Source organism: Archocentrus centrarchus, chromosome 12 (genome assembly GCF_007364275.1).
Source record: "Archocentrus centrarchus isolate MPI-CPG fArcCen1 chromosome 12, fArcCen1, whole genome shotgun sequence".
In the NCBI taxonomy this organism is placed as follows: domain Eukaryota; kingdom Metazoa; phylum Chordata; class Actinopteri; order Cichliformes; family Cichlidae; genus Archocentrus; species Archocentrus centrarchus.
In genome coordinates this window covers 18679834-18707831 of record NC_044357.1, presented here as the reverse complement: position 1 = coordinate 18707831, position 27998 = coordinate 18679834, and the positions used below count along the sequence as shown (strand labels likewise).

The window sequence follows — 27998 nt, the reverse complement described above, 5'->3', positions numbered from 1 at the left end:
CTTCCTCAAAGGTAAATTTGTCCTTTACTGTTGCGCCTTTCACCTCAGAGTGAGTAACAAGGTACTGCTGCTCAAACTAGCCAAATGGCAAAAATCCATGAGAGCACTTCAAACTTTAACATGACCCCTATGAGCAGAAATATAGAACAAATACAGTAGTTGGGAGAAAAATACAAACTGTCAAACTTTTTGAGAAAGAAAGGAGGGACAGAGCAGACCTGAGTACAGAAATGGAGCAGTAAAATAAGAAAAGGAAATGCATACTCACCAAGTTGACTGCGTCTTTGAGCGTAGGCTACCACCACTGCAGCCAGAACTACACAGCACAACGATGTCACAAGGTTTGCCATCTGTAGACACATACACAGCAAAGTTATCAGTGCATGCAAGAGCCAAGGAGCCGGCTAGTGAGTGCGTCCGCCTGTCGTCCTGATTGACTGACAGACCCATAGACGCCTACAATGTAAGAGATGTAAGAGATGGAGAGATAGCAGCTTCCTGTCTTCTCTCTGTATCTCTCAGTGTCTGTCTCCCTTCAGTGTTGCAGATGCTGAAGTGGGCTTGTTTTTTCTGTCCTCCTGTTTATTTCCCGCTCTTTTATTTCCTTTCTTTGCTCTTCTCAACTACTGTTATCCTTATTTTTTTACTGTATAACCTTACTCTCTTTTTCTTCATGTGCATCTCTCTCCTTCTGTCTCTGGTTGTGTTCATCAGCCTAATGGGTCCATCCTCTCTGGGATGGGCTATGGCCAGCAGCTCTTAAAGGTATAGCACACCATAAACAAACAGACACCTCACATCTAAAACAACAGCAATTCGTGGTCACCTGTTTGCCTTACATATAAAGTTTAAAACTTCAGTTTTAGTAATTGAAATTGAAGTGAGATGAAAAAGGTTTTAAGTTGCACACATCTCTTGCTTTCCCATTCTTTCATCTTTGGGGCTTTAGGTTTCATGCATTTTTTTTTTTTTAAATAACAGCCTCAGTGCTCTCTTAAAGTAAATATGTTTCGTTCATTCTTACAAAAACATTGTAAAAATGGCAAATTGCTGTTATAAAAGGGGATTTATGGCCATTTTATAGCAGCTGGCTAAGGTAGCCGTCTCCTTTCAAAAGAACAAAGTAGGATTTTAGGGGTAGTTGCTTAAGGTCTTTTCTTTGTAAACCACAGTGTTGGCTCAACCTAGCGCATCTCTGGCAATAAGTCATATTGCCAGTTACAAGTATGGGTTTTCTGTCTGTTAGGTCAACTTAACATTTACAATATGTATGGTGATTGTTGTTCACTGAGAACTACTATTAGAGACTATTTACTTTTGTTATTAGAAGTTTATTTGCAAAAGATGAACCATATGATCGTTTGTCAGCTGTTGAGATGCCAGTGACCCCTCATCTGCTGAAAGTTTCAAGGTCAGAGGCCAGGGTCAACTACAAGAGATCTACGTTGCAGAAGCTTCTATGAATGCACAATCTTCTATAAGAAAAGTTGAGCTTGGTGTAGCCTTGCCAAGAAGGGGGCTTGAACCTAGATCCTCCCATTAAAATGTGGCCTCGCTTTTCACTCTCCATCTACTCTCCTGTGCCTGGGCTCTTTCTCTGTCTCCTTTCCTCTGTTGTGCGAGGAGAAATACTTGGCTCTCATACAGACAAAGGTTGTCTAAGGGTCTGCTTGCTGCTGAGACCTGTGGTGAGCAAGGTGTGTGTGTCTGCATGTGAAGAACACAGTGAGCACTCCAAATAGAGGCAAAGAAAGGAAAGTGAATTTCCTTGTTCTTTTTATGCGAGACTCCAGCTGTTAAAAACCTGTGTCATATCCCATTACAGCTAGCTCTTTGCTTGGCTTCAACTTTTCCTTTTTTTCCCCTTTACTTGATTCTCTTTTCCGCTTCTTTACTTCTCTTAAAAAAAAATAAATAAATAAATGAAATCACTCTTGCTCTTTTCTCTTTTCAGCATGCATCTCTTCCTCCTCCTTGTATCATACCCTTCACTTGTCGTGTCTCCCTTTGATACGGTTGAACATGAACACAACTACTGCATGTTTAAGCATCTCACAAAGGGAGGAAAAAATACATCTGCACGTACTGCAGATTTATGTTCAAGAACATGGAAAAGCTTTTAAAATCACACTAAAGCAATCAGACACTGAACACTCTATGGGACGTTTTTATGAATGACAGAATGAAGGGTAGGAAGCTTTTACATTCCATCCATCCATCCATCCATCCATCCATCCATCCATCCATCCATCCACTTCTGCTTATCCTGTTCAGGGTCACGGAGGGGCTGGAGCCTATCCCAGCTGTCATAGGGCGAGAGGCAGGATACACCCTGTACAGGTCGCCAGCGTGTCACAGGGCCAACACAGAGAGAGACAGACAACCATTCGCACTCACATTCATACCTATGGGCAATTTAGAATCACCAATTAACCTAACCCCAGTAACTGCATGTCTTTGGACTGTGGGAGGAAACCAGAGTACCCAGAGGAAGTCCACACAGACACGGAAAGGACATGCAGGAGGATTCAAACCCAGACCTTCTAGCTGTTCTTCTAGCTGTGAGGCAGCAGTGGCTTTTACATTCAAATAACTGATAACTGTGAAACTATATATTATGTTAGCTTGTGTGCCTGACATCAGGCCCAGTCAAAGAAGTAATCAACATGCTTCAGGTCAACTGCCAGTTGTTAATTTAGCAACATGGGGCTAGACTAAGGTGTTTAATTATAAGGCTTAAAAAAAAAAGCGAGAGAAAAACGTAAATGACAAATCTATAGCTATGCTCTCTATGCAACCAGAAATCTCACTCTTTTGCAGCCAGCACACATCTCTCCCCATCTACAGTGTTCTATGATTGGCAGAAAGCAGCAAGTAGTAGCTATGAATTGAGTGTTTGCACAGGTGGTGTTGTTCTTGTGGTTTGTTACCCAGACAGAGGCTGTGCAATGTGTGAGAGATAAAAACAATGTTGCAGTTATAAATTCTGCTGCCACGCCCTGCATCAGCCCCCAACTCCCATTCCTCAGGCATCCCATGCATATCCACTGTAAACAAACATCTGCAGTAACACAATAAATTGTGAAGATCAAAAGGTTGCAAAAGTTGTATTTGGGACAATACTACTGAGAAATTAGAAAAAAAAAAAGATAAATAAATGTATTCACATGAATCACTAAACAGGGCAAAATCAGGTATGGCCATCTTTTAATATATGTAATTCAAACTTTTTTTTCTTTTCTTTGTTGTAATTTTTATAATGCTGTTCTTTATACAAAATATATCATACTGCAAAAACATTTTAATGAGACAACAACTTTCAAAGAGTACATCAACTGAGGTGGAAAAAAATTCCAACCATTACACACTCAGCTTGTTTTTATGTATACCACTTTTAATTGGTCCAATTACTTTTTTGGGGGACTTTATAATCTTTACACAGCTGTGCTGAGACTATTTTTAAAATCATACAGTAATATATTGCCATTTTTACTTGTTATTTTAATTTTACCGCATATGTTTACATGTTTGGTTTGAACATTTTTTCAAGCTTCTGCTGACCCAGCTGCCAAATGCTGCGCTGCACTCAAATTTTTGACTTAACTTTACCAACTTTACGTTTTGTGTGTGTGTGTGTGTGTGTGTGTGTATACCAGCCAAAGATTAAAATAGCGACTGAAAGTTTGCATGCAAAGATATGATTGAGAGACTGTGTGTTTGTGGGCCTGCACTGGAGTGTCTATTTGGATGTGTGAGTGATTGGCAGCTCATATGTATTTCATCTGAACAGATATTGAGGAGAATGACAGGGGGTGAAATTAAAATTGCATCCCTTGTCACAGCATCACAATCCCCATCTCTGCTCTTCATTTTCTAAGTGCTGGTTTGCTCATCAAAAACCAAATGGCATATGCGTGCCTGTGTGTGTTTCCATGCATTTAAGGCTATGTGGGTTCAAATGCTGCAGCATGTGTGTGTATATGCTTGAAACCGTGGGGGTATTTAGCCCGTCGATCAGAAAACAATACAGTTTTGAAATCTGACAGCTTCAGATCGTTCACATAATGACAACCCACGGGCGGTTAGAGCTGCAATCACACAAACTCAGAACAAACTCTCATTTCTCCATTCCTAACTAAACTGACTCTCCCATTTATTCCCTTCTTCCTCCTTCCTTATTCCATATTTATTTATTCATTTCTTATTGGAGGGGAAAGGGCTGAATAGGCGTGATTCTTTTGGCTGCTTAATTAAAATATATAATTCATCTGCGTCAAATGATTTTGCCTCTGCGCCTTTGTGGAGTCCGATTTGGGAACATTTGCATTTAAATTGGAAAGCCAGGAGGGAAATACACCAGGCAAGCTAGGGTTTGTGTGTGAGTGAAGATAGAAGACATTCTTTTATTAAGGAAATGCGCAGGCATTTTTATTTTTATTATTATTATTATTATTTTCTTACTTTGGTCCAAAAATGTCCAAAATCAAACTATTGTGGTTGGCCAAAAGCAACATTAAGACATCTTGTAATGGAAATTGTCCCCTTAAAAGTTTGCGTTCCCCTCACAGCAACATATTCAGTCAGTAAGTTCAGTTGCTCCTCCATGTCCATTAATTTGAATCCAAACTCAATAAACCAAAAGCAGATGTACTTTTTTTTTTCTGTCTCTCAAAAACAAAGTGTCCAAAGTCCTCCTGTCAGCAAGTTGTCAGAAATACCTGATTACAAATGTGTCTGCTCTTCAATAAAATAAAATAAAATTTAAAAAGCACCACCCCCCTGGGTAGTAAATAAGTCCTTCGATTTATACCAAGAGGAAAGAGTTGCTGCCAGTTATCAAAAATATAAGGAAACCTAGCAATGGATGACAGTCCCCTGCTGTCTCTAACTAGTTTGTTCTCCTACTAAGATATCCACCATGTGGGAAAATGATGCCCAGTCGTATGACAACATAAAACCCAAACAAATGATTTAACTTTAAATGGTTATGGCTATCCATCTTTATTCAGTGATTCCTACGGGGTATGTAGTGAATTGAGATTTATGGATCTACGGGCAGTTAAAGAATATATGATGCTGAGACAGTGGCACATTATCCAGCAGGGACCTAGCTTAAGGTCGGATGCTGAAACCAATGTGTCTGGCACCACAGAGCATGTTAAAAGTCTATGAAATCACACCTTACCTTACCTTGCCTATTGGGATTATATACTAACTCACAGCAACACAACTCACCATCTGGAGGAATGAGCTGCTCACATAAACAGGAAAGACTGCCTAATATAGCAGAAAAAGTGTACAAGACAGGCAGCCACACCACATTTTTCTTGCAGCTAGAATACAAGGCCTACAAAAGGAGTAGTCTCTATAAATCCAAGCAATTTTAAAAGATACACGTAATAAATGCTAAATGATGGCGATTCAGAAGGAGAACTTGACGATAACAAGGAGAAAGTTGACTACCTCCAGATAATTGGATATTTGTGTAAAGCAGAACCTTGAAAAACTAAGGCAATGCATCCTATCCAGGAGGTACACTTGTACTTTAAAAGGATCCTTACTTCAGAAATAAAACCCCTGCTCTATGCGTCACTTAATGTACGTATGAAATGACTTACTTTTGACAATTTGTCCTACCTTGGGGCAATGATACAAAAGCAGAGTTTTTTTTTTTTTTATCTTTATCAAATTGCAGTTTTTCTCAAGGTGACATAGATAAAGTTTGTGTTTCAGGAAAAAAAAAGATCTCTCCTGCTCAAGAACAGAGAAGAGAAGAGAAGAGAAGAGAAGAGAAGAGAAGAGAAGAGAAGAGAAGAGAAGAGAAGAGAAGAGAAGAGAAGAGAAGAGAAGAGAAGAGAAGAAAAGAGAAGAAAAGAAAAGAAAAGAAAAGATTTATGTTGTCAATCGGAATTTTCTCCAAAGGTTGATAAAGGAGCAAACAACAATTAGTTGATCAAACCTCTGTACTCCTGAATTCCTGACAGGTGCACTGGAAAGGGCAACTTCACTGAAAAAGCAAAGCACCCCTTGACACTTTATGGTCACAAAAATATAGCTGCAGTGTGTAGGATTATTTATTTTTTTATTTTTTTATTATTGTTACTCAAATGATGGGATGCTAAATGTCTTGTTTTCATAATTTCAAAGCCCTCGCGTTTTCTCAGAAAAAAAAAAAAAACTCAAAAATGTCTGCAGTGCCTACGGAGTTTTAGATGTCTCTATTTTTCATCAGTGGCTGTTACTGACTGACAGGTGTCGCAGGTTTCAAATATTAATTAGCTCAAATGTTAATGAGTTTACTGTGTTGTGCCAATTATGGCTATAATCATAAATAAATAAGAAATGTATTTCTTGCACATCATCTATCAATGCACCAGATTAACCACAAATGTACACACAGACACAAAATCACACATAACCATTGCCACTGTAATTTTTTAATGCCCTGCTCCCTATACAGTAATACAAGTTCTTCATTCCCACAATGCATTGCTTTGCTTGGCAACACTAATTCTCTCATCAATCATGCGAGGTTGCTGCAGATTATCTACAATCACTGGAGGTGGAGGGTGGATGTGGTGGGGTGGGAGATGTTTAGCCTGATAGTGTGGCTGTTGGCATTTTGGCTACAGTGTACACACATGCATACACACACACACACAGCTGGCATTTGGTGCAAAGTGTTGATAGCTGGATGGCTGTGACCTTTTTCACAGTCGCTCTGGCTATAATTACTCACTAAAGACACCGTCAATCGTGTCTCAAGAGGTAGCAGGGGTTGAGCCCACAATCACACACAAGCGCACACATGCAGGTCCGTGTGCACGTGGATGACAGCATTTAGGTCTAAGTGATAAATTTAGCAATTGATCACATGTGACTGCTCTCAGCTGGCTGAGATTTGGAGGACCCGGACACGTCAGTTACTATGGATCATGTATCCTGCTGGTGCTGCTGTGGTAGTGGAGATCTCCTATCACTTAGCTGCAGTGTCTGACGTGTGTTAGTGTTTTACAGTTAGACATAAACTCCACACCTAGCAGCACAGAAACATGAACTTACTGTGGTTAGTTACTATATTCAATACTCAGAATATTATTTGTGAAACATTATTAACAGCCAGAACATGGGAGACTAAAGAAAAAACAACAACAGTCTAAACAAATCTGGCACTGGACACATCAGTGGAACCTACTTATGTCAGGAAACAGATCTTTAATGTGTGTTATGCTTATTGTATGCATGTGCATGAGCTTTTTTGCATCCACCCAGCCATCTGGACCTCCTTGTGTGCGTAGAAGTGGATTTTAGGTGGTTAGAAAGCTCTAGAAAAACACACAGTTACCTCCAGCCCTCTCACCTTTGAACTCTATAAGTGTATCAAAGCTAAGAAAACAGAGCACTTTGTGTGTGTGTGTGTGTGTGTGTGTGTGTGTGTGTGTGTGTGTGTGTGTGTGCGCGCGCATGTGTGTGACGCATGTGTGTGACGCATGTGTGTGCGCGCGCGCGTGTGTGTGTGTGTGTGTGTACGCATGTTCCAGCATTTTTACTTCTATAAAGCTTCCGATAGTGGGTGTGTTCGCCCCTTTGTGAACTTGGAGCTTCCAGGAACTGTGCAGCATGTGTAAGAGTGGCATATGTATGTGTGTGTGTGTGTGTGTGTGCGTGTGTGTGTGTGTGTGTGTGTGTGTGTGTGTGTGTGTCACAGAAGGAAAGTGTGATGTACGGGCTGTGATGTTCTGAACAGAGGTGTTTTTACAGAGTTAATCAGAACCAGAGCTGAGGCCTTGCCCACAGTGGGAAAAGTGCACACACACACACACACACACACACACACACACACACGGAAAAAAACACAGAAGTCACTTTGTAATTGCTTGGACGACAGAATTGCAACTAGTAATTTCTATTTTATCCAGGTGTTATATGATGTAACCGAGTGCACTCTAACAAAAGATGTATGTTTCAGCCAATATTTATTTAGGTTGGGGAGATACAGTCATGTGAAAAAGAAAGTTCTCATATACAGACCTGTAAAAAAAAACCTAAGTGCACTCTTACTGCTTGTATAGGAGTTAAGAAGGTAGCAGCCAGGTGCTGCTAATCAAATGCACTTGTTTAACTGATCATCAGGAAGTCTGACCACCTCTATAAAAGTAAAAGTTTTGTTTTGTTTTTTGTTTTTTTAATTTGCTGGTCTAGAGCATTCAGGTATTTTAATGCAATCATCCCAAGAATGGATGTCCCAGCAAATTCACCCAAGGTCAGACCGTTTGGTACTCAGAGAAATTGCAAAAATCCAAGAGCTACTTCTCAGACTCTACAGACCTCAGTTTACTTGTTAAATGTTAAACTCTATAGCAGTACAATTAGCAAAACACTGAACAACTACAGCTTATTTGGAAGGTTTGAGGGTTACCAACATAGCAGCATGGCTTAAGTTTGCAAAGTTGCATCTGAGCATATCAGCACAAACCACTCATACCAACTGCCAAGGAAAGCTGGTGGAGGGGTGATAATTTGGGCTTGTTTTGCAACCACAGGACCTGGGCCCCTTGCAGTCACTGAGTCAAACATGAAGTCCTCTGTATACCAAAGTATTTTAGAGTCAAATGTGAGGCCATCTGTTGGACAGCTTTAGCTTTGCCCAAGTTGGGCAACAGGACAATGAGTCGAAGCACAGCAGCAAATCCGAAATAGAATTGCTGAAAAAGAAAAGAATCAAGGTGTTTGCAGTGGCCCAGTCAATGTCCAGACCTCAGCTCAATTGAAACTCTGTGGCGGGACCTTAAGAGAGCTGTGTATGAACAAATACCTGCAAACCTCGATGAACTGAAGCAACGTTTTAAAGTGGAGTGGGAGAAAATTCCTCCACAAAGATATGAAAAACTGATAAAGTCACACAGAAACAATTACTTCAAGTTACTGCTGTTAAACTTGGTTCTACAAGTTATTGAATTCATATTTATAATTACACAGAATTACATATCTTTACACATACATGCTTATATATGCAATTTAAATTGTACTAGTTTATTATTGATTCTATATAATTGTATTATTTAACACAGCTAATTGTCATCATGGACCCCAGGAAGAGCAGCTGTAACATTTGGAATGACTCACTGCGAATCACACTAAGCTTTGCTGTCATGGCCTCTAAATCAATTTACTCAAACAGAATTTAATCCGAAGACTTTTGTGACATGTGAATAATAATTTCTAGATCAGTCAAGAGCAGGCATTCCCTAGGGTTAGTGTGATTAAGGGGTTTCCTCTTCCAAAGCCAGTTGATGTTATACATGGAATAATTGCATAGGGAACAGGCAATAATTACACTGACCAGCATGCAGGCCGGTCTCATTTGGGCATCCCTCACTTCAGAAATGAAAATAAAGAATAGCAAAAAATATTGAACATGTTCCATAAAGTCAGTTAAGTTTGTGGCTTGAAAACACGCAAGTCCAGCCTTGGTCTGGGAAAATGTTTCTGCACCAATGGAGCCCAAAGATACCATAATGATAGAGGTTTAACAGAGTCTCAGTGGTTCACACTGCTGCCTCACAGTGAATGAAACCAAAATTTTTAGGTAGAAAGGGAGTATTTTAAAATGCCCACTAAAAAAAATACAGATTAATATTATTTTCATAGCAAACACATGTAGAAGGAGACATGAACATCTAAGCACTTTTATCCACAAAAATGTAATATCTGTGTTTACGTTTATTCCCAAACTAGAAGTTTTTGATCACTTGGACGTGAACTGTTGTTGCGGGTAAAACATTTGGACTGAGAACGAGGACGCCAAATAACAATGGAGCAAGAGAGGATATAAATCCAAAACTAAAAAATGAAGACAGAGCAAGAATCTGAACACAAACTCAAAATGTATTTCAGACTTGGTGTGTACTGACTGTCTGTGTGTGTGTGTGACTGTGTTTGAGAATGCAGGCCTGAGTGGAAACTAAAAACTTTATGTTTACTTGACGTGTTTGCCGAGCCTTCTTAGCAAACCAAGCGACTACAGTACCAGCATACATAGGGCTTGCATACACTCAAACACAAAGTTATACAGTAATGCACACATGCACTGCACAAAATACTATCTGTTCAACTGTCCACCGGTCTGTACCGCAAGAGTCTATTTGTAGAGTTGATTCCTCTGGCCTTCATGTAGGTCTGGTTATTGGCTGAGTGGCCTTGCACAGTTGGCCTGCATAAACTGAAATGCATGGTGCATGCACAAACACACACAATATACAAAACCACTTGTGTCATGTTGATGTGTAACGCACACGCACATGTGCACTGTAAGTAGGGCTGCTTAGAACCTCAGTAACCAGATAAACACACTAAATATATTGGAGCATTCACTTAAGTACAGTTAAGTGTCTGTTGCTGAAATACTGAAATAGGTTTGTGTGTGTCTGTGCTCAAGACATGCACAGTCTTGCTATATTTGAGTTATACAGAAAATACCCTGGGAAATTTGATTAGATATTGTTTAAATGATGCAGTTCTTTTTTCTTCATTATCTAAAAAGTATTTTATATTTTTAAATATGGACAATTTATCGTGCTATCCCACCAAGAGTTCCCCAAAAACCACAAATTTGAAATCTACTAAAAACCATCAGAATCATGTGAAATGAAGCAACTATGCAAGAAAAGTCCTCACATATTATGTCATACACTAAAGCCCAGAAAACAATGAGAGGAGCTGTATGCTACACCTAAACCTGCTGAGCAGTCAGGACATCACATTACATTATAGTCATGTTTTATGGTGCCCCAGGAAGTCTCATCTACCACTGATCATCAGTTTTCTGGAGGTCTACACTTAGTCATCACTGACTTTAACACTGATGTCATTACTCCGTGTCTGTGTGTGTATGTGTGTGTGCCTCACAGAGTGAGAAACTCATTAATCGTCTTAGTCAACTGTCTCTGTTCACCACAAGCCCCATAGGCACACATCCTGTCAGCCATCCTCTTACTTTCTGTTTCTCCCACTGAGGCAATAATTCAACATTTTAACTCAAACTGTCTGTCTCTTTTTGTCTCAGTTCACATCTCTCATTCCACCTATTTTTCTTTCCACCTGGTGCCTTTCTGTCATCCCTCCACCTTTGTTCTGTCACTTGTGCCATTCATTATTCTTTCTAGTCTTCCCATCTTCTCATGCTCCAAATGCACTCTCTCATTTTTCCATTTCAGTTTGAACATAAAAAATATAAACAACATGTTTGCTATAATTTCATTTGGCTAAAATGTGTGAGGGCTGCCCTGTTGTCTTGTGCTGTTTGGAATCTTCCTCTCGTTCTCTCCCTCTATCTTCCTCCCTCTCTCCCTCCCTCCCGTAAATGCTGATGACAGCATTTTGTATTTTCACAAGGCAGCGAGCCCTAAACGTCCCAGAGGAATCGGTATGACGATGATAGACCAATGAGTAAGCAGAGCTAGTGACATCCTCTGAATGTAAATTTGCTTCATTGTATAATGCAATAGTGATGATGAGCCAAAATATAGTAGATATTTGGCCACAGTTTGTATAAATGGTAATTTGATAAATCAGATGTGGGTGGGGAAACACAAATGCAAAAGCTCCACCCGTGACAAACTACAGCAAAGTAGTGAGGCTCCATCTACTCCAGTGTAGCTGCCCTGTAGCCAACAGCATGGAGCTGTATTCAAGATGCAGTTCACAGTAGATAATATACATGGCAGCATGAATGTAAATGAGACATTGCTGAACGAAACATAAAGGCTCAGTCAACATTACCCATGCAATTTAAAATATGAATATATACTTTAATTTCATCGAGCCTGAGGTGGTTAAGGAAGGAAGGGAACAGGGAGAAAAGGCTGAGGTATGCAACTGTGGCAACAGGTGTTACGGAGAGATTAATCCAGATAATCTGTAAAACATGGTGGAGGCTTTGTCATGGTGGGGGCTACATTCAGCCAGTGATGCAGGGGGACTTGTCAAAACTGATGGAATTATGAACACATGAAAGTGCCAGCAAGTTTTGATCCACCATGCAGTACCATCTGGAAAGCGTCTCATTAGCAAAGGCTTCATTTTTCACCATGACAGTAGATCTCAAGCACACTGCCGATGTAGTAACAGCATACTCAGATAGAAAAAAACACAATGAAACACTATCAGTCATGGACTGGCCTCCCCAGAGCCCAGACTTCAGCATTATAAAACCAGTGTCGGATCATGTAGACAGAGAACTGAACAAAAGGAAGCCAACATCCAAAGAAGAGCTTTGAACGTTCTTCAAGAAGCCTGGAGAACTATTCCTGAAGACTAGTTAAAGAAATCACATAAAAGCTTGTCTAAGAGAGTTTAGGCTGTGTGAAGAATAAAGAATAAAGTTGGTCATACAAAATATTGACTTTAAAGCATGTTAGGACTGAAAAAAATGTTTTTGCCTTGTTGCATTTCCATTTATGTTTGCAAACGTATTTTCCATTTTCCTAACAAAATAAAAAGAGATGAGGAGCGGCTCAAGACTTTTGCACAGTACTCTAATATCACTACCATTAGGGACAGATCTGATTGAAATGACATAATGTGTGTATGTGTGTGTGTGTGTGTGTGTGTGTGTGTGTGTGTGTGTGTGTGTGTGTGTGTGTGTGTATCATGATAAGCACTTGTGTAAACACTTGACTCATGATTGTCTTGACAGAACTATTAGCATTCTCTTTCCATTTGCCCCCCTCCCCAACACATGTTGACACACCCCTACCACTTTGCTCCTGCCCTTTCATAGTTTATTAGCAAGGCAATCTGTTACACAGCTTTGGCTCTGGCTGATCCCTAAGCACACACCTTATGTCCACCCCAGCTGCATCTTAATGACATCCTGTGGGGAAATATCCCATCAAGGTTGTATTCATGCTCCTCAGAACAACATATATCCCAAACCATAGAAGGATGAGAGGAAAAAGAAAACCAAAGGTAGCACTATTAAGGAAAAATGAAGACAGAGATGAAGTTGGACACAGAGAAGATGAGAAAAGAACTGAAAAACAAAAACATGAAGAAAGGAAGAGGGTATGAACAATCGTTAAGACAACAGGCACAAAAATAGTAGGACGGAGAGGAACTGAATGAAAGAAAAAAACACAATAGCAAGTAAAGTGGAATGAGAATGACAGGAGAAATACCATCTCCCTACTCTGAACTCCACACATGATGCTAAGAGAAAAAAATACGCGCACAAACACACACACACACACACACACACACACACACACACACACACACACACACACACACACACACACACACACACACACACACACACACACACACAGTAGGCAAAGCATATTCGCTTCTGCACAAACAAATACACATAAAGAGCCAAACACACACACAGCAATATGGGTAGATGGATGCTTATGTGCAATTTATGCAACTGTGTTTCTCTACTGATTATCAAGGACTCATTTAAGACTCTTATGCAAAAGAACTTCAAAACATTCAACATTCAAAATCTAGTATCCCCTGTTGTTTAGGCAAATATCTAAATACCCAAGCCAAAAAACAAAGTCCCTAAACTGAAAAGACTAACAGAAGCACAAGATAATGGATGGATGGATGGATGGATGGATTGTATCATGGGTTTATCATTTATAATTACTTAATATCTCATAATATCACAACTTACAACTGTAACACATCAAAGAAATGCATGTTTGAGTCCAGGACTGAGCTAAAATTATAACATACCAAGAGATACAACAAATTAGCCTATACTAATTAGTAGTAGAAGAGTCTGGCCTGCCTGCTGTCCAGACCTTTCACCAACTGAAAACATTTGGCCCATCGTGAAATGAAAAATACGATAAAGAGGACCCTTGATCTTCTTTATCGTAGAACTGCTGAACAGATAGAATGTAGAATTTTTTTTCTTAAAATGGTACATTTTCTCAGTTTCAACAACTTTTTTGGAATCGGATTTGTACATATGATACTTTATGTTCGAGTCTATACATAGTTACCTTTAGATACCGTAATGTCCCAAGACCTCATATCACTGGTTGCTGGCCCTGCCTTTTGCTTCTTCCTTATCAGATCCTAATTTATAGCTTTTCATATCTCATACAAACAAATGTTCACCTGAAATTCACCTGCTTGGGAGCCTATATTGTATCACCTGGTTTCTTTCTGTCTGTCTCTGCACTTGGAATGTTTGTGCCTTTCAGACACCCCAGCTTGCTGTTCCTTTGCTTTGGCGTCATTGCGTTGCAGTTATCCCTCATTTAATCCATACTGAGTTTTACGTTAGCACCTATACATCAGTTTTATTTGGTTTATATTCTTTGACTTTACATGAATACATTTTGACTTGGGGGAAATTGCTCCTGTTTTGTAATGTCCTGAACCAGACGGGCATAGCAATATGTCTTAGACAGGGCTTGTTTCCCTTTCGTGAAATAGGCCATTTGCTGCAATTTTGTCCTGTACATGATGAAAAGCTACTTCCACAGACTGGAAAATTACCCAGGCTTGATAATCCATCACAGTAAACAATATAAATGTGGGTTTTGTCTAATCTTAGTTCCACGCTATTCAGTTGAGAACCAGCTGAGTGATGTCTTTGTACATATCTCATTACAGCACAAGTTGATTCCAGTGCCCTGATTGGGCAAGCAAAGCCGGAAGACTTGCATGTGAATGGGTATTCGATGCAATAAAGTGTATGAGACCCTTAATTTCCTTTCTGTCAATCACCTCGCACTCAGAGGAAAATATTTTCCAGTAAATTATCCCTAAACGACGCACTTTTTCTTTGGTACTTGTTAGCAACAACAGTTAATTAAAACCTGGATTACTGCTTGACACCAAAATGTATAAACCCATAATACCAAACGCTGCAGGGATTAAAGAACTGTGATGGTGCTCTCAGTAAACCACACAAGATAACAAAGCTGCAAATTGGGCTTTAAAAAAAATGGGATGTAATAAACACAAACAGGATTCTAGTTCATGAAAGTTAAGTTACAAGGCAATTCTGTGCAAAAAGAATGGAAACATAAAAGGATGAATAATGACTGAACAAAAGTAATCTCACAGTATTGTTATCGGCACAATGGGATGACAAATGTTCACTGGTGTACAGCAAAGTGGCTGTAATGGTTTTTATTGTTCGGAGGTGGTTCAGAAAGAGGTGATGCAGAGATGGATGATAATCAAATGCTTTCTAGCTCCCATATGCATACATATAAATGAGTGGAGGCACACACAGCTTTTTGGCACACCATTTTAGACTCTATTTTGAAGCCAGTGTGAGATGACTGACAATTGCTGTCAGATTTCACTCCATTACTCGCACGCACACTCATACACACATATATTGATTACTAAAGTCGGCAGCCTGTGGAGTGGAGCCAATGTTGAGTGGGCAAGTGAGGGAGGAGGGATACGCACATACAAATGAAGGGAATAGAAAGGCTGAGGAAGGCCAAATTTAAAGCATCTGTCTCTCACCGGCAAGAAAGGCTCATACACACACATCATGGCTATTCCACCTGCTTGCCCCTGCCTCAATCTATATGCCACTTGAGCAGAGGAAAGGAGGAAAGGAGAGGAAAGAAGAGGAGGGGATTTATTCTATTAAACTTCCCATGATTCTGCTCTAACATGATTATTCTGTAAGGTCAAAGGATTGCTGTAAGAAAACTAACACTTTGACTTTTGTGTTTCCTATTTTGGAGGTTTGGTAGAGTAAGACTTGAAGCTTAATCTGCTGTTGCATTTAGTATAAGCGTCAGATGGCTAAAACTGTCAGCCTAATGTCAAAAATGTAAAATGAGGGGAGTGGAGGAGAGGAGAGGAGGGGAGGGGAGAGACAAAGGAAGAGAAATGACAAGGAAATATATTAGAGAGGCAATTGAGAAGCAGATCAGTGTCACTGTAAGGAAACATGGGGCAGGCTGTTTTGAACTCAAAACACTTGTCTGATCCTCACACTCCAAAACCCACAGCTGCACACAACCATTTTGACACAATCCAAAATGCTTCTGCCAACTAGCAAATTTCATGAAAAAAGAAAAAAAAACTCAAACCTCACCATTTATACCTTGTTTCTGACACCCAGCCTCACATCTCTATGTCTATCTGGCTCTCTATCCACCATATGTTGCTTGACTACCTGTCTCTGTTGTCTGCCTGTGTTTTGTTGCTTCTACAATGGAGAACTTTGGCTGCACAAGGTGTGAAATGAGACTGTATTGATCTGTCTGCCTGTGTGGATCTGTGTGTGTGTATTTGTGTGTGTACGTGAGCAAGTAAGAGAGGCGGGTGGGAGGGGATGCCCTCCATATCGTCTTCAGGTTTTTCATTTTACATTTTCACCCACAAATAAAATGACAAAACAATGCCATTAAGATGTGTGTAAGTGTAACTGTTTAGGTTTTGTGTTTTTATCTGTTGATTATTATCTTTTTTTGTTTTACACATTAAAATGAATTAATGTAAAGTCAGTGCACTAAAAAATATGATGCAGTATGAGCAGATAATGTTGAATGTAACTCTGAGAAGTGGGATCAAAGTTGCAGCTAAGTGGAAATCCCCCTTCTCTTCTGAGGCAATAAAACTCAACACAGTTTAAAGACCACACGTATTACTGCCTGGGAGCCTAATTTTCTACAACAGTGCCCTCATAGATGTGCAAGTTAACCTCAACATGTGCACTTACGCAGCCAGATAGTCCTAGCATTCAACAGTTGATACTATTTTCACTTTATTTTAGCATTTAAATGATTTGCAAATTATTGCATTGTTATTTACATTTTGTATATTCGTTTTGAAAATACGTGTAAATGCTCATTTACAGGTAGCACAAAGCCACCTTTAAGTTTCCTCTTCCTGATTCCGTCTTTCATAAGAGGCTGCCAGGCAATATATTTGTAACTTTTGTCTTTTGTTTCCTTCTGACTTCCTCTTCCCCTCTCCTCGCCTAATGTTTTTACAATTTCATGATTCCCTTGCTTGATCCATCTAGCTTCCACCACTCTGTTCGCACCCCTCACCCTTACCCTTCACTTCCTCTCTGTTTGCCACTCTTTCTTCATCTCTCTGTTCACTCTCCAGCACGTTTCTTCCACGATACTCTCCCCCTCTTTACTTCTATTCCCTTCTCCATCAACCCCCCCCTTTGTAAGATAATACATTTGCAGCCTGAGTGATCTATTGATTTTCTGAACCCCAGCGCCCTTCAGAAAGGTAATTTTTAAGAAGGAAGAAGAAGATTAGACAGAAATTCAGCAAATTTCAAGGTGAAAATGGCTCTCCCTGCTTTACTTATCAATAGAAATATTGCATGCTTTTTTAAAAAGGGTGATGTGAGATGAGTGGTGCAGAAAGCTCCAGAAAGCTCTCTTCCAATCTGTACTCCTTTTCCTATAACTCGTGTGTCTGTTTTCTCCTTTCCACATTATCTGTGATGAGTTCAGGTGGAGCAACTGAAGCAAAACTACGTGACTGCTGTTTGAAATTGCTTCAGTACTTTGATTCATAAAATGGCCCTTCATAAAGCAATGTACAGGTTTTGGAACAGCATATGCTGTAATCTTCAGGGAAGGCCTTGCTTATTTCAGCAAGGTAATGCCAAACAACAGCATGAGCAGTGAGACCTATCATCAACCTGTCATCAACTGGAAACATTTGCAGCATTAAGAGACAAAAATCACATTTAAAAAAAAAAAAAAAAAAAAGATAAGCAACTAAAATTCTATACAAACCAATACTGGGAAAACATTTTGCTTTCAAAATTATAGCAGCTGAGTTTTCAAATAGGTACTCATATTCAGAGACCAACATTTCTGATTCAAATAGGAAAAACAAACTGTTTCATTTATGCATTATATTATTTTTTTAAAAATTTTGATAGCTAGATAATTACAGAAAATGAAAATATGCAGATATTTCATATTTGCTATATTAGGTTCTAATAAATCTTGCTGGCAAAATGTCAAATCCAAAATAAGCCCATAAAAAACTGATATGCTGTCCTGGGGCATTTTGGAATTCACCAGGTTTTCATTCCGTTCAATTTCTGAATATATTTTCCTCAGCTTTTATGAAGGATAGGTTTTATTCACACAACTGCTAGGGGCTCCATAGACAGACACTGATTAGACTGGGAGATAACACATCTGGACTATATGAGTAGGAACAGGAGGACACCTAGCCATGTCTATGGGAGTGATTACAACAGATAACAATGATTCAATAAGATGATAACATTAGAAACTGGTGTAGGAGACAGGAAAGTAAGAGGGATGTGAAAAGGAGGTCATAGACAGTGGAAGGGAGAAAACTGAAAGTAGAGCTTAGAGTAAGGGCATAATTTTGGGAAAAAAAAAGTGAAGAGATAATATATATATATATATATATATATATATATATATATATATATATATATATATATATATATATATATATATAAAAAATGAAGAAAGTGAAGTTGGCAGACAAATGACGAGGCACAGAAGACGGGGAATAATTTAGTATCACATCAACAGAGCTAATACCAATGAAAGCCCTCTCTCATTCCCTCTTTGGCTTTATCCATTTTTTTTCTCTGTCTGTCAGCCTCTTTTCACCTCTCCTGGGAAGGGAGGATAAGTCTTTATCAAAACAAATGGGTCTTTGTGAAAATACTGCACTTATGTGTAATCACAGGCAATCAAAGAAACTCTTATGTTTTCTGTCAAGGGCCCGATAGCAACCATCTAGACCAACTGTCTTTCTGCTCCCTGGTGACTACATCTGTGCTTCTGCATTTTACGGGGAATGTCACACATGATATTGTTCATATCTTTCTACATTTAACCATTCTTCAAGACTGCTATTTTGCTGACTCCAACTAGCTCTCAAACTGTGTTTACTTTTTGATATCCACAAATCAGCTTTTTTTTTTTTTTTAATAAGAATATAATACAACTTAAAGCAAAAAATACACAGATATGCTAGACAGGAGTCTGATAAGCACAAACAGGTACAGGGATATGAATAATAAATGGTTAAAAAAAAAAAAAGCACATATAGAAAAGAAAGCAGACAATGTCAAAACATTGCAAAGCAGCTGACAGTATTTAGCAGATGGCTGACAATAATTAGCTACAGAATGGGATCTACTGTGCACCAATGCTCTGGCTAATTCACAATATGCTGAATTTAATACATATGTTCCCTTCTCCAAGGTCAGTTAGCATCCTCATGCTTCTTGGAGTAGCACAACTCACTTAGCATAAAAACAAAAATTAAATAATATAGAATAGATATAAAGTCTCACAAAATAATAAATAACCTTTGGCACAATTGCCCAAAGCATATAACTTTTAAAACCAAGTTGTTTTCTTTCCCAGAAAGCAGCATGTTAACAGCTAGCTTGTCTGTATCTTCCACTACTTTTTGACTGACAGCACGACTGTGGATCAAAGTCCAATTGCTTTGGCATAAGTAAAATTCCCCACGATAAAAGCCTGAATGTCAGCATCTAACTTTTAGAGAGAGCTGAGCAAGGAGATTGGTTGATGTGTTTTCCCCTCAGCATTAAAATGAGTCAGTGGGATCTAACTCTGCATCTTAGAATAGTTTACTCTTACATTTCTCTTTCACTGTTCTTATACACCATCCATCCAACCCACCCACCCAGTTTAAAATGTACAATGCATCTCCTTTTCAGCGTGAGACTAGTAATCCAATCAACTGATTCTGCAACCCTGCCTCCAGCCTCTCACACTGTTGCTTACATCTGATTGCTCATCACCTGCACTGTCAACATCAGTACCTTCTGATTCAGAGGGTGATCAAATATGGGGTTCATTCCAGCACTGAAATTTAATCCATGAATTAGCAAGAACTTTACCTTGTCTAACCTTTGGTCTGTGTAGTCTTTGCTCTTTATCAAGCTTACCATTTGCCTGCTGAAGGTCTATTAGAGTCAAAACTTTAAATAAATTCTACATGCATTAGGCTGCCCAAAGCTTTTTGGTATCAGCTAATCTAGTGGATAGGTTGCTATCTGCAAGACCTCTGTAATTCTTTTGGATGTCATTCTTTATGAACTGGAAGTAACAAAGTTCACAGCTTTGCTCAGGAAGCTAGATTATCTCTAACTGCACTCTGAGCCAGAGCAGTATTAACAAATCTTCCTGAGAAGGATGGAGAGAAAAGATGGCATATCAGAACTGATAATAAGAAGCTAATGAAGATGAAAAAGTTCTGGGTAGCCAGAGAATAGGTTTGCACAGACTGTAATAGAGCGAGAAAGTAAGTAAGCTCCAAAGGCAGAGTGGAAGTAGAGTAAATTATTATATTTTAATAACGATAAACAGACAAGGTGAAAGCAGGGGTTTAAATGTGAGAAAAGCAATATCATGCACAGGGAATTCACAGTCATCTCTTTAGCCCCTGCTCCCATTTGTCCACCTCCCTCTCCTCCTCCTACCTCACAGTAAGTGATAGGAGTCAGTCCTAAATCCCAGAGACTGCAGTCTGACAGGTGGATCAGTGCCCATGTTCTTCGGTTATTCTCCCTGCTAGATGCTGCTGTGGTTTTACAGTCAAGGTAGGAGGCATAGAGCAGGAGATCTGATTTCATGGCGGCTTCTCTTGGATTAGACAGGAAACTGGAGAGGGTGCCAAGAGAGGTGTGTACACCTTTTACCTTTTCCCTCTTACCATCCACTATGTTTACTATCCATGTCTGCTGACTTCCCCCTCTTTCTTTTTTTTCCATCCTTCCTGTGATTTTTTTCTTCTTCTCTCTTTTTCCTGTTCTTTAAAAGTCTTTGGCTTTCTGGTGATCAACTCAAAATCAAGTTAGACGTTACATACACTTAAATTTGATTGTTTTTTTTAATTAAAATAATAGTGATTGTTATCAATAATGAAATTTGAGTATGAAGTTAAATTAAATTTTTGTATTCTTAAGACAATACCTTTTCATCATTTCTTTCTGGATAGTCTGCATGTTAGGAAAACAGAAGGATCCTAGGAGGCCTCAATGGATGAGACAGTATAAAAGTCTTACTAGTAAACACACACCCTCTCACACACACACATACAGACGTTCACTTGCTCCTTCTGCAAACTCTTTATGAATCAGAGGAGTCTTGCCTGAGACCTTGTAAGCTGGAAATCTCCCTTGGCAGCGCCTGATTTCACCTTTGGCTGGCTTGTACATGTTTAACTCCAAACAGGAGAATATCTGGTTTGAAATATAGTCTTCTACATTTATTGCGAGCGGAAAGAAGAACGAGATGAAGGTAGAGGAGCAACTGGAAGCAAATGTACTGATGTGAAATTCTGATATTTAAAATGTATGATGCATAAATACTGAAGGTTAAACTATTGTTTAGTCCCTGGCTGTTTCACGCGGTGCTTATAATTCATTTTATTTCACGGTTTTTAAAAAGGAGTCAGTGACACATTTTTTTTTTAAATGATATCTAATTTTCAAGAATTTCTCTTAGGTTGTGTTTTCATTTCATCTCTGGGGGAAATGTTACAAGCTCTACAGTATGTATACTTCAAAACTGCAGTTTATTTAATATAAAAAAAAATTAAAAAACAATTACAGAGAACAGTTTAGCCTGTAACTGCAAATAAGTTATCTGTCTTTTAGTGTGTATCGCAATTAACATGGTCAAATTCTTAGTTGATCTATAACAAAATTATTTTAATCTTTATATATTTAAACCACCAAAAGGAACAAAAGACGTGCACTAAGTGATCATACTACCTTAATTTGATGTTGATGCTGCTCACTCTCAATGGAAACAACAGATCTCATGAGTTTAGTGATCACTTTTGATAATTTCAGGAAAATCAATATCCCACTGCCAGCAGAAGACAGTGAAAATATACAGATGTCTCAGGTTTTTCCTACATTAGGTTCTTATTATTGGCTGGCTGTCACATCCAGATTTGAACTTAACCACTCCTCACATACAAAGGCCCCAGTGATCAGGCCTCATACCCAGGGATGAAAGTAGTTTTAAATTCTTGCCGGTACTATGACAAAGCACACACACACACACACACACACACACACACACACACATATATATATATATATATATATATATATATATATATATATATATATATATATATATATATATATATATATATATATATATATATATAAAATGTATGTGTGTGTACTATTGCCTGCCTGGATAAGGCAGAAATTAGAATCAGTTGACAATGTAAATGAAATCTCTGGTCATAAGCAGTGTTTTCAAGCTGTGCTGTGTTGTTGAACTTGAGCAGAATAACATAAAACACAATTAGTGAATCTCTCTTTGCTTTTAATTGGGATATTTTATAACGAGCACACCGACATTAAGCGTAGTGGTGAACGTTTTAACCTGTTAACTGGCTGAACCAAAATCACCTGAAAAAACTTCGCTCTCTGGTTATTATTGGCTCTAGAAAACCCATGTCGCTACCTTTTAACTGGCCGTGTCCTGTCCGGTATGTAGTGCATTTTATATGGAAGGCTAGACCCTCCCATTTTGATTGACACTTTATTCGGCCAATCATTTTAAGAAATGGGTTGTCCAGAGCCAATAATAACCAGGGGGCATCACATGGCTTTTCAGTTGATTTTGGTGCAGCCTGTTACATGACTGTCCATTGAGAAATCCTTGATCTCTGAGGGGAGATAAGCTAGAGACTAGGCTCCAGCATAACACGAACCATTTAGAAACAATTTGAAATGAGGAAAAAAAAGCTCTTTATTAACTGATTAAGTCGTGTTTTAGACTGCTTATTGCTAGCGGATCTATTGTGACTCAAAGTACGGATGTGACCGGTTCTGAATGATGGCTATACAGCAGACAGCTGCACCAACTCTTGCCGGTACTGTGTACCGGCGCAGGATCTTTTAGTGGTACGCAGTACCGGACCGTACCGGCTTACTTTCACCCCTGCTCATACCCCCATCAGAGCACTTCGCTCTTAAAATGCAGGCTTACGTTTGGTTCTTTGAAATTCCAGAAGAAGAATGGGAGGCAAACCCTTCAGCCATCAGGCTCCTTTCCTGTAGAAAGGAGCCTCTTTGGGTTCAAGAGACAGACTCCCTCTCTGTTTTTTAAAGATTAGGCTTAAAATGTTCATATTTAGCTGCTGAGGACTCTCTATGATGCAGTGAGAACTTTCATCCACTCCCCTCTTTTTACTCTCCGTGTGTTAATATGCCACTACTGCATGTCATTAACTTTTGCCTTCATTTCCCCATTGTTTGTGCTTTGTTCTTGTCTTGCTGTGCTCTCCTCTTTCCTCTCCTCCCTCAATCTGTTGCGGTAAATGGCTGCCTCTCCCTGAGCCTGGGTCTGCTGTAAGAGAGGTGGACTTCCCCATCATCTACAGCTGCTTGGCCGTAGGGGGTCATCAGGTTGTTGGGGGTTCTCTTTCTAATGTTGCAGGGTCCTTACCTTACATTAGAAAGCTCTTGGAGATGAATGTTGTTATGAGCTGGTGCCATATCAATACTATTGAACCAAATTTAACACATAAACCCTCGTTTATCTAGTGAGATAGTCTTGTGAAATATCTCAAGGATACATTGAGCATCTTTAACTGTATATGTATTAGTTTAAAAAAAATCACGAGTGAAAACAGTATAAAGTTTATGAAATGGCTACTTTTTTGGCAAGCTTTTACTGGTATATATATTTTTGATAAACAACAAAGAAATAAATATAAGTGATCACCATTGCTGCTTCCAAACTAAGACCAGCCCACTTCAGCACAAATCCATTATTTTGTTTCCCAAAACATAATCCAGCCATATAGAAAACATTTTACACTCTATAAGCACTGAGCCATAGAGCATGTTAAGACTCAATTTCACTGCAGTCTCAGGAAAACTGAAACAATTTAACCTCAATGTAACATTCACAGCTGAAAATGTGCAAGGCCTGAAACAGCTTTGCGTTGTTGATAAACACACACTTGTGTTTGGGTATGTTTTGTCATGATTTATTGCATCTCCATAAACAGGCAATCTAATGACCGAAAATATTACAAACACTGTCAGAATTGTGTAAGACTCAAATCCTCAAGCCCACATGGGGGCACACACACACACACACACACACACACACACACACACACACACACACACTGACACACATAAAAGTAGCTCAAACACTCCTCCCAGACACATGAAGACACACTGTGATCCACAGCCAATGATGTGCAGCAATCACAGCAGGATGAATAATAATAATAATAATAATAATAATTAAAGCCGCAAGCGGCGATGAGCGGGCCCTCGCACCCGGCGCGCGTCGACCCCTGGCGCGCTCCAGCCAAGTCGCGCGTCGACCCGTGGCACGCTCCAGCCGAACCGCGCTCGGAGGTTCTCGCAGACGAGAGAGTAGCTGGCTCACCCGGCTGCTGACGGCTCAGCAGGCTAGCCGTACTTCGCGTCGATCGTCTCCCGCTTCCACTAGGTGGCGTCGGTGAGTGCCCACTAATTAATATGTCACAATGCTCTATGTAATGCCTGCAGCCATCAATGAAACTGTAATGACCATAGGATGATGAGTATCAGTGTCCTACTGATTTCCTGTTGCCACTAGGTGGCGTTATGAGTGTGAAACAAAGCTGATAGAGGGGTGTGTCCGGTCTCCCTTACCCTCCCATTAAGCCTGTGAAGTTTGAGGCAGATCGGACAATGTATGTCAGAGATGTAACAATTTGGTGCACTGTGGTATATGAGTAAAATCCCACATTTAGAGGGTTGCTACGGCAACACCGTTCAATATTCTACAAAACCATGAATATCTTTTGATGGGCTACTTGTGTAGATGATCTGGAGCCATTTTGGTGTGACTGGATGAAAAGCTGTAGTAGAAGATGATTCAAATAGCAGGCCTGAAAAATGTGAAAAATGCTGCAAAAATGACACCTTAATTAGAACATGTCAGGCTTCCTGTTGGATTTCGGCTATCGGTCCAAGAGACTTTTTTGTACGTCTTAGGATGTTACTTCAGCATGCACGATTTCAGGTACACAGGTTCTAAACATCAGCCCCAGGGCAGTGCTTGGTCTATCTGGGCCTGAAATGGAAAAAAAGTCCAAATTCAGAGGGTTGCTACGGCAACACCGTTCAATATTCTACAAAATCATGAATATCTTTTGATGGGCTACTTGTGTGGATGATCTGGAGCCATTTTGGTCTCACTGGGTCAAATGCCCTAGGAGGAGTTGAGGCAAAAAGGCCTGGAAAAGGCGAAAAATGCTGCAAAAATGACACTTTAAAGTGAACGTGGCTGACTTCCTGTTGTGTTTCGGCTATCGGTCCAAGAGACTTTTTTGTAGATGTTAGCATTTTACATCAGCAGGCACATTTTCAGGTACATAGAGAAAGCACAGCCCAGGGGCTGATGTTTAGAATCTCTGTGAATTTGAAATTGAAAAAAGTCCAAATTCAGAGGGTTGCCATGGCAACACCGTTCAATATTCTACAAAACCCTGAATAACTTTTGATGGGCTACTTGTGTAGATGATCTGGAGCCAATTTGGTGTCACTGGGTGAAATGCCCTAGGACAAGTTCGTTCAAATAGCAGGCGTGGAAATCGCAAAAATTGACACCTTCAATTGAAGATGGCCGACTTCCTGTAGGGTTTGGGGTATGGGTCCAAGAGACTTTTTTGTACGTCTTAGTATGTTACACGAGCATGTACATTTTCATACATGTAGAGAAAACGTAGCTCCGGGGCTACTCAAAAAACTTGCTATTTTAAGATATTCCGAGCTGCCACTAGGCGGCGCTCTAACGTTTATGGACTTTATGCATATGAGTGTGTTCAGGGCAGCATGCTTATCACACCACTGAAGTTTGAGCCAGATTGGGCAAGTTGGCTTTGAGTTACAGCCATTTTTGTGTTCATGGCGAATCATCGAACTTTGCCGTCCCATAAGGGTCACGCCCTTTTGTCAAAAACTCACAGTTTTGAAAACACAGTAAGTCCAACTTCTTAAGGCTTTCCAGGTGAAATTTGAGATGGTTCTGCTAAACCACCTTGGAGCTGGACCTCCAAGTGTAAAATATGACATTTCCTGTTCCCACTAGGTGGCGCTGCGACTGATATTAAATATTGTCATATGTATGTGTTCAGGGGGGCACCCTCATCCTACTGGAGAAGTTTGATGCACATTGGATCATGTAGGTATGAATGAGAGGCAATCAAATTTTCATGGCGAATGATCAAAGGTCAAAGGGGCATAAGGACCCCTCCCCCTTGGCAAAAACTCACCATTTTCGAGATTTAGATTCCCCTGGGGGTGTAGGTTAGACAAACCAAATATGAAGATGATAACGTCTAAAACCTCTGAGTTATTAGAGAAAGTGTGAGGGCTGCAAATCGCCAAATTTGCATAATTAATTCAAAATGGCGGACTTCCTGTTGGGTTTAGGGCATGGCTCCAAGAGGATTTTTTGTGCGCGTGGACATGATATACATGTGTATGAAGTTTCATTCATGTACGTGAAACACAGCGGTGGGGCTCCAGTTTAGGGGGCGCTAGCGAGCCATTTGGGCGCGCCCTTGCCCGAGCCCATTAAAATACTTAAATTTTCACCAGGTGTGATGCATGTGCAAAGTTTCATGAGTTTTTGAATATGATAAAGCCCCCAAAAAGCCAATTCATTTGCCTGAATAATAATAAAAATAAAAATAAAAAAAAAAATAAAAATTAAAGCCGCAAGCGGCGATGAGCGGGCCCTCGCACCCGGCGCGCGTCGACCCCTGGCGCGCTCCAGCCAAGCCGCGCGTCGACCCGTGGCACGCTCCAGCCGAACCGCGCTCGGAGGTTCTCGCAGACGAGAGAGTAGCTGGCTCACCCGGCTGCTGACGGCTCAGCAGGCTAGCCGTACTTCGCGTCGATCGTCTCCCGCTTCCACTAGGTGGCGTCGGTGAGTGCCCACTAATTAATATGTCACAATGCTCTATGTAATGCCTGCAGCCATCAATGAAACTGTAATGACCATAGGATGATGAGTATCAGTGTCCTACTGATTTCGTGTTGCCACTAGGTGGCGTTATGAGTGTGAAACAAAGCTGATAGAGGGGTGTGTCCGGTCTCCCTTACCCTCCCATTAAGCCTGTGAAGTTTGAGGCACATTGGACAATGTATGTCAGAGATGTAACAATTTGGTGCACTGTGGTATATGAGTAAAATCCCACATTTAGAGGGTTGCTACGGCAACACCGTTCAATATTCTACAAAACCATGAATATCTTTTGATGGGCTACTTGTGTAGATGATCTGGAGCCATTTTGGTGTGACTGGATGAAAAGCTGTAGTAGAAGATGATTCAAATAGCAGGCCTGAAAAATGTGAAAAATGCTGCAAAAATGACACCTTAATTAGAACATGTGAGGCTTCCTGTTGGATTTCGGCTATCGGTCCAAGAGACTTTTTTGTACGTCTTAGGATGTTACTTCAGCATGCACGATTTCAGGTACACAGACCAAGCACTGCCCTGGGGCTGATGTTTAGAACCTATGTGGGCCTGTAATGGAAAAAAAGTCCAAATTCAGAGGGTTGCTACGGCAACACCGTTCAATATTCTACAAAACCATGAATATGTGTTGATGGGCTACTTGTGTGGATGATCTGGAGCCATTTTGGTCTCACTGGGTCAAATGCCCTAGGAGGAGTTGAGGCAAAAAGGCCTGAAAAAGGCGAAAAATGCTGCAAAAATGACACTTTAAAGTGAACGTGGCTGACTTCCTGTTGTGTTTCGGCTATCGGCCCAAGAGACTTTTTTGTAGATGTTAGCATTTTACATCAGCAGGCACATTTTCAGGTACATAGAGAAAGCACAGCCCAGGGGCTGATGTTTAGAATCTCTGTGAATTTGAAATTGAAAAAAGTCCAAATTCAGAGGGCTGCCATGGCAACACCGTTCAATATTCTACAAAACCCTGAATAACTTTTGATGGGCTAC

At 40.0% G+C, this 27998-nt stretch overlaps 1 protein-coding gene across 1 annotated transcript in view; it reads right to left on the bottom strand.

Annotated features, from left to right (window-relative positions):
• The window catches only part of cntfr (ciliary neurotrophic factor receptor), a 222741-nt gene that overhangs the window by 136517 nt on the left and 58226 nt on the right, over positions 1-27998 (bottom strand). Inside the window, exon 3 of the mRNA XM_030742634.1 lies at positions 269-350. Coding sequence (XP_030598494.1) covers positions 269-350 — 82 coding nt within the window. The remainder of the gene's footprint in view (positions 1-268; positions 351-27998) is intronic.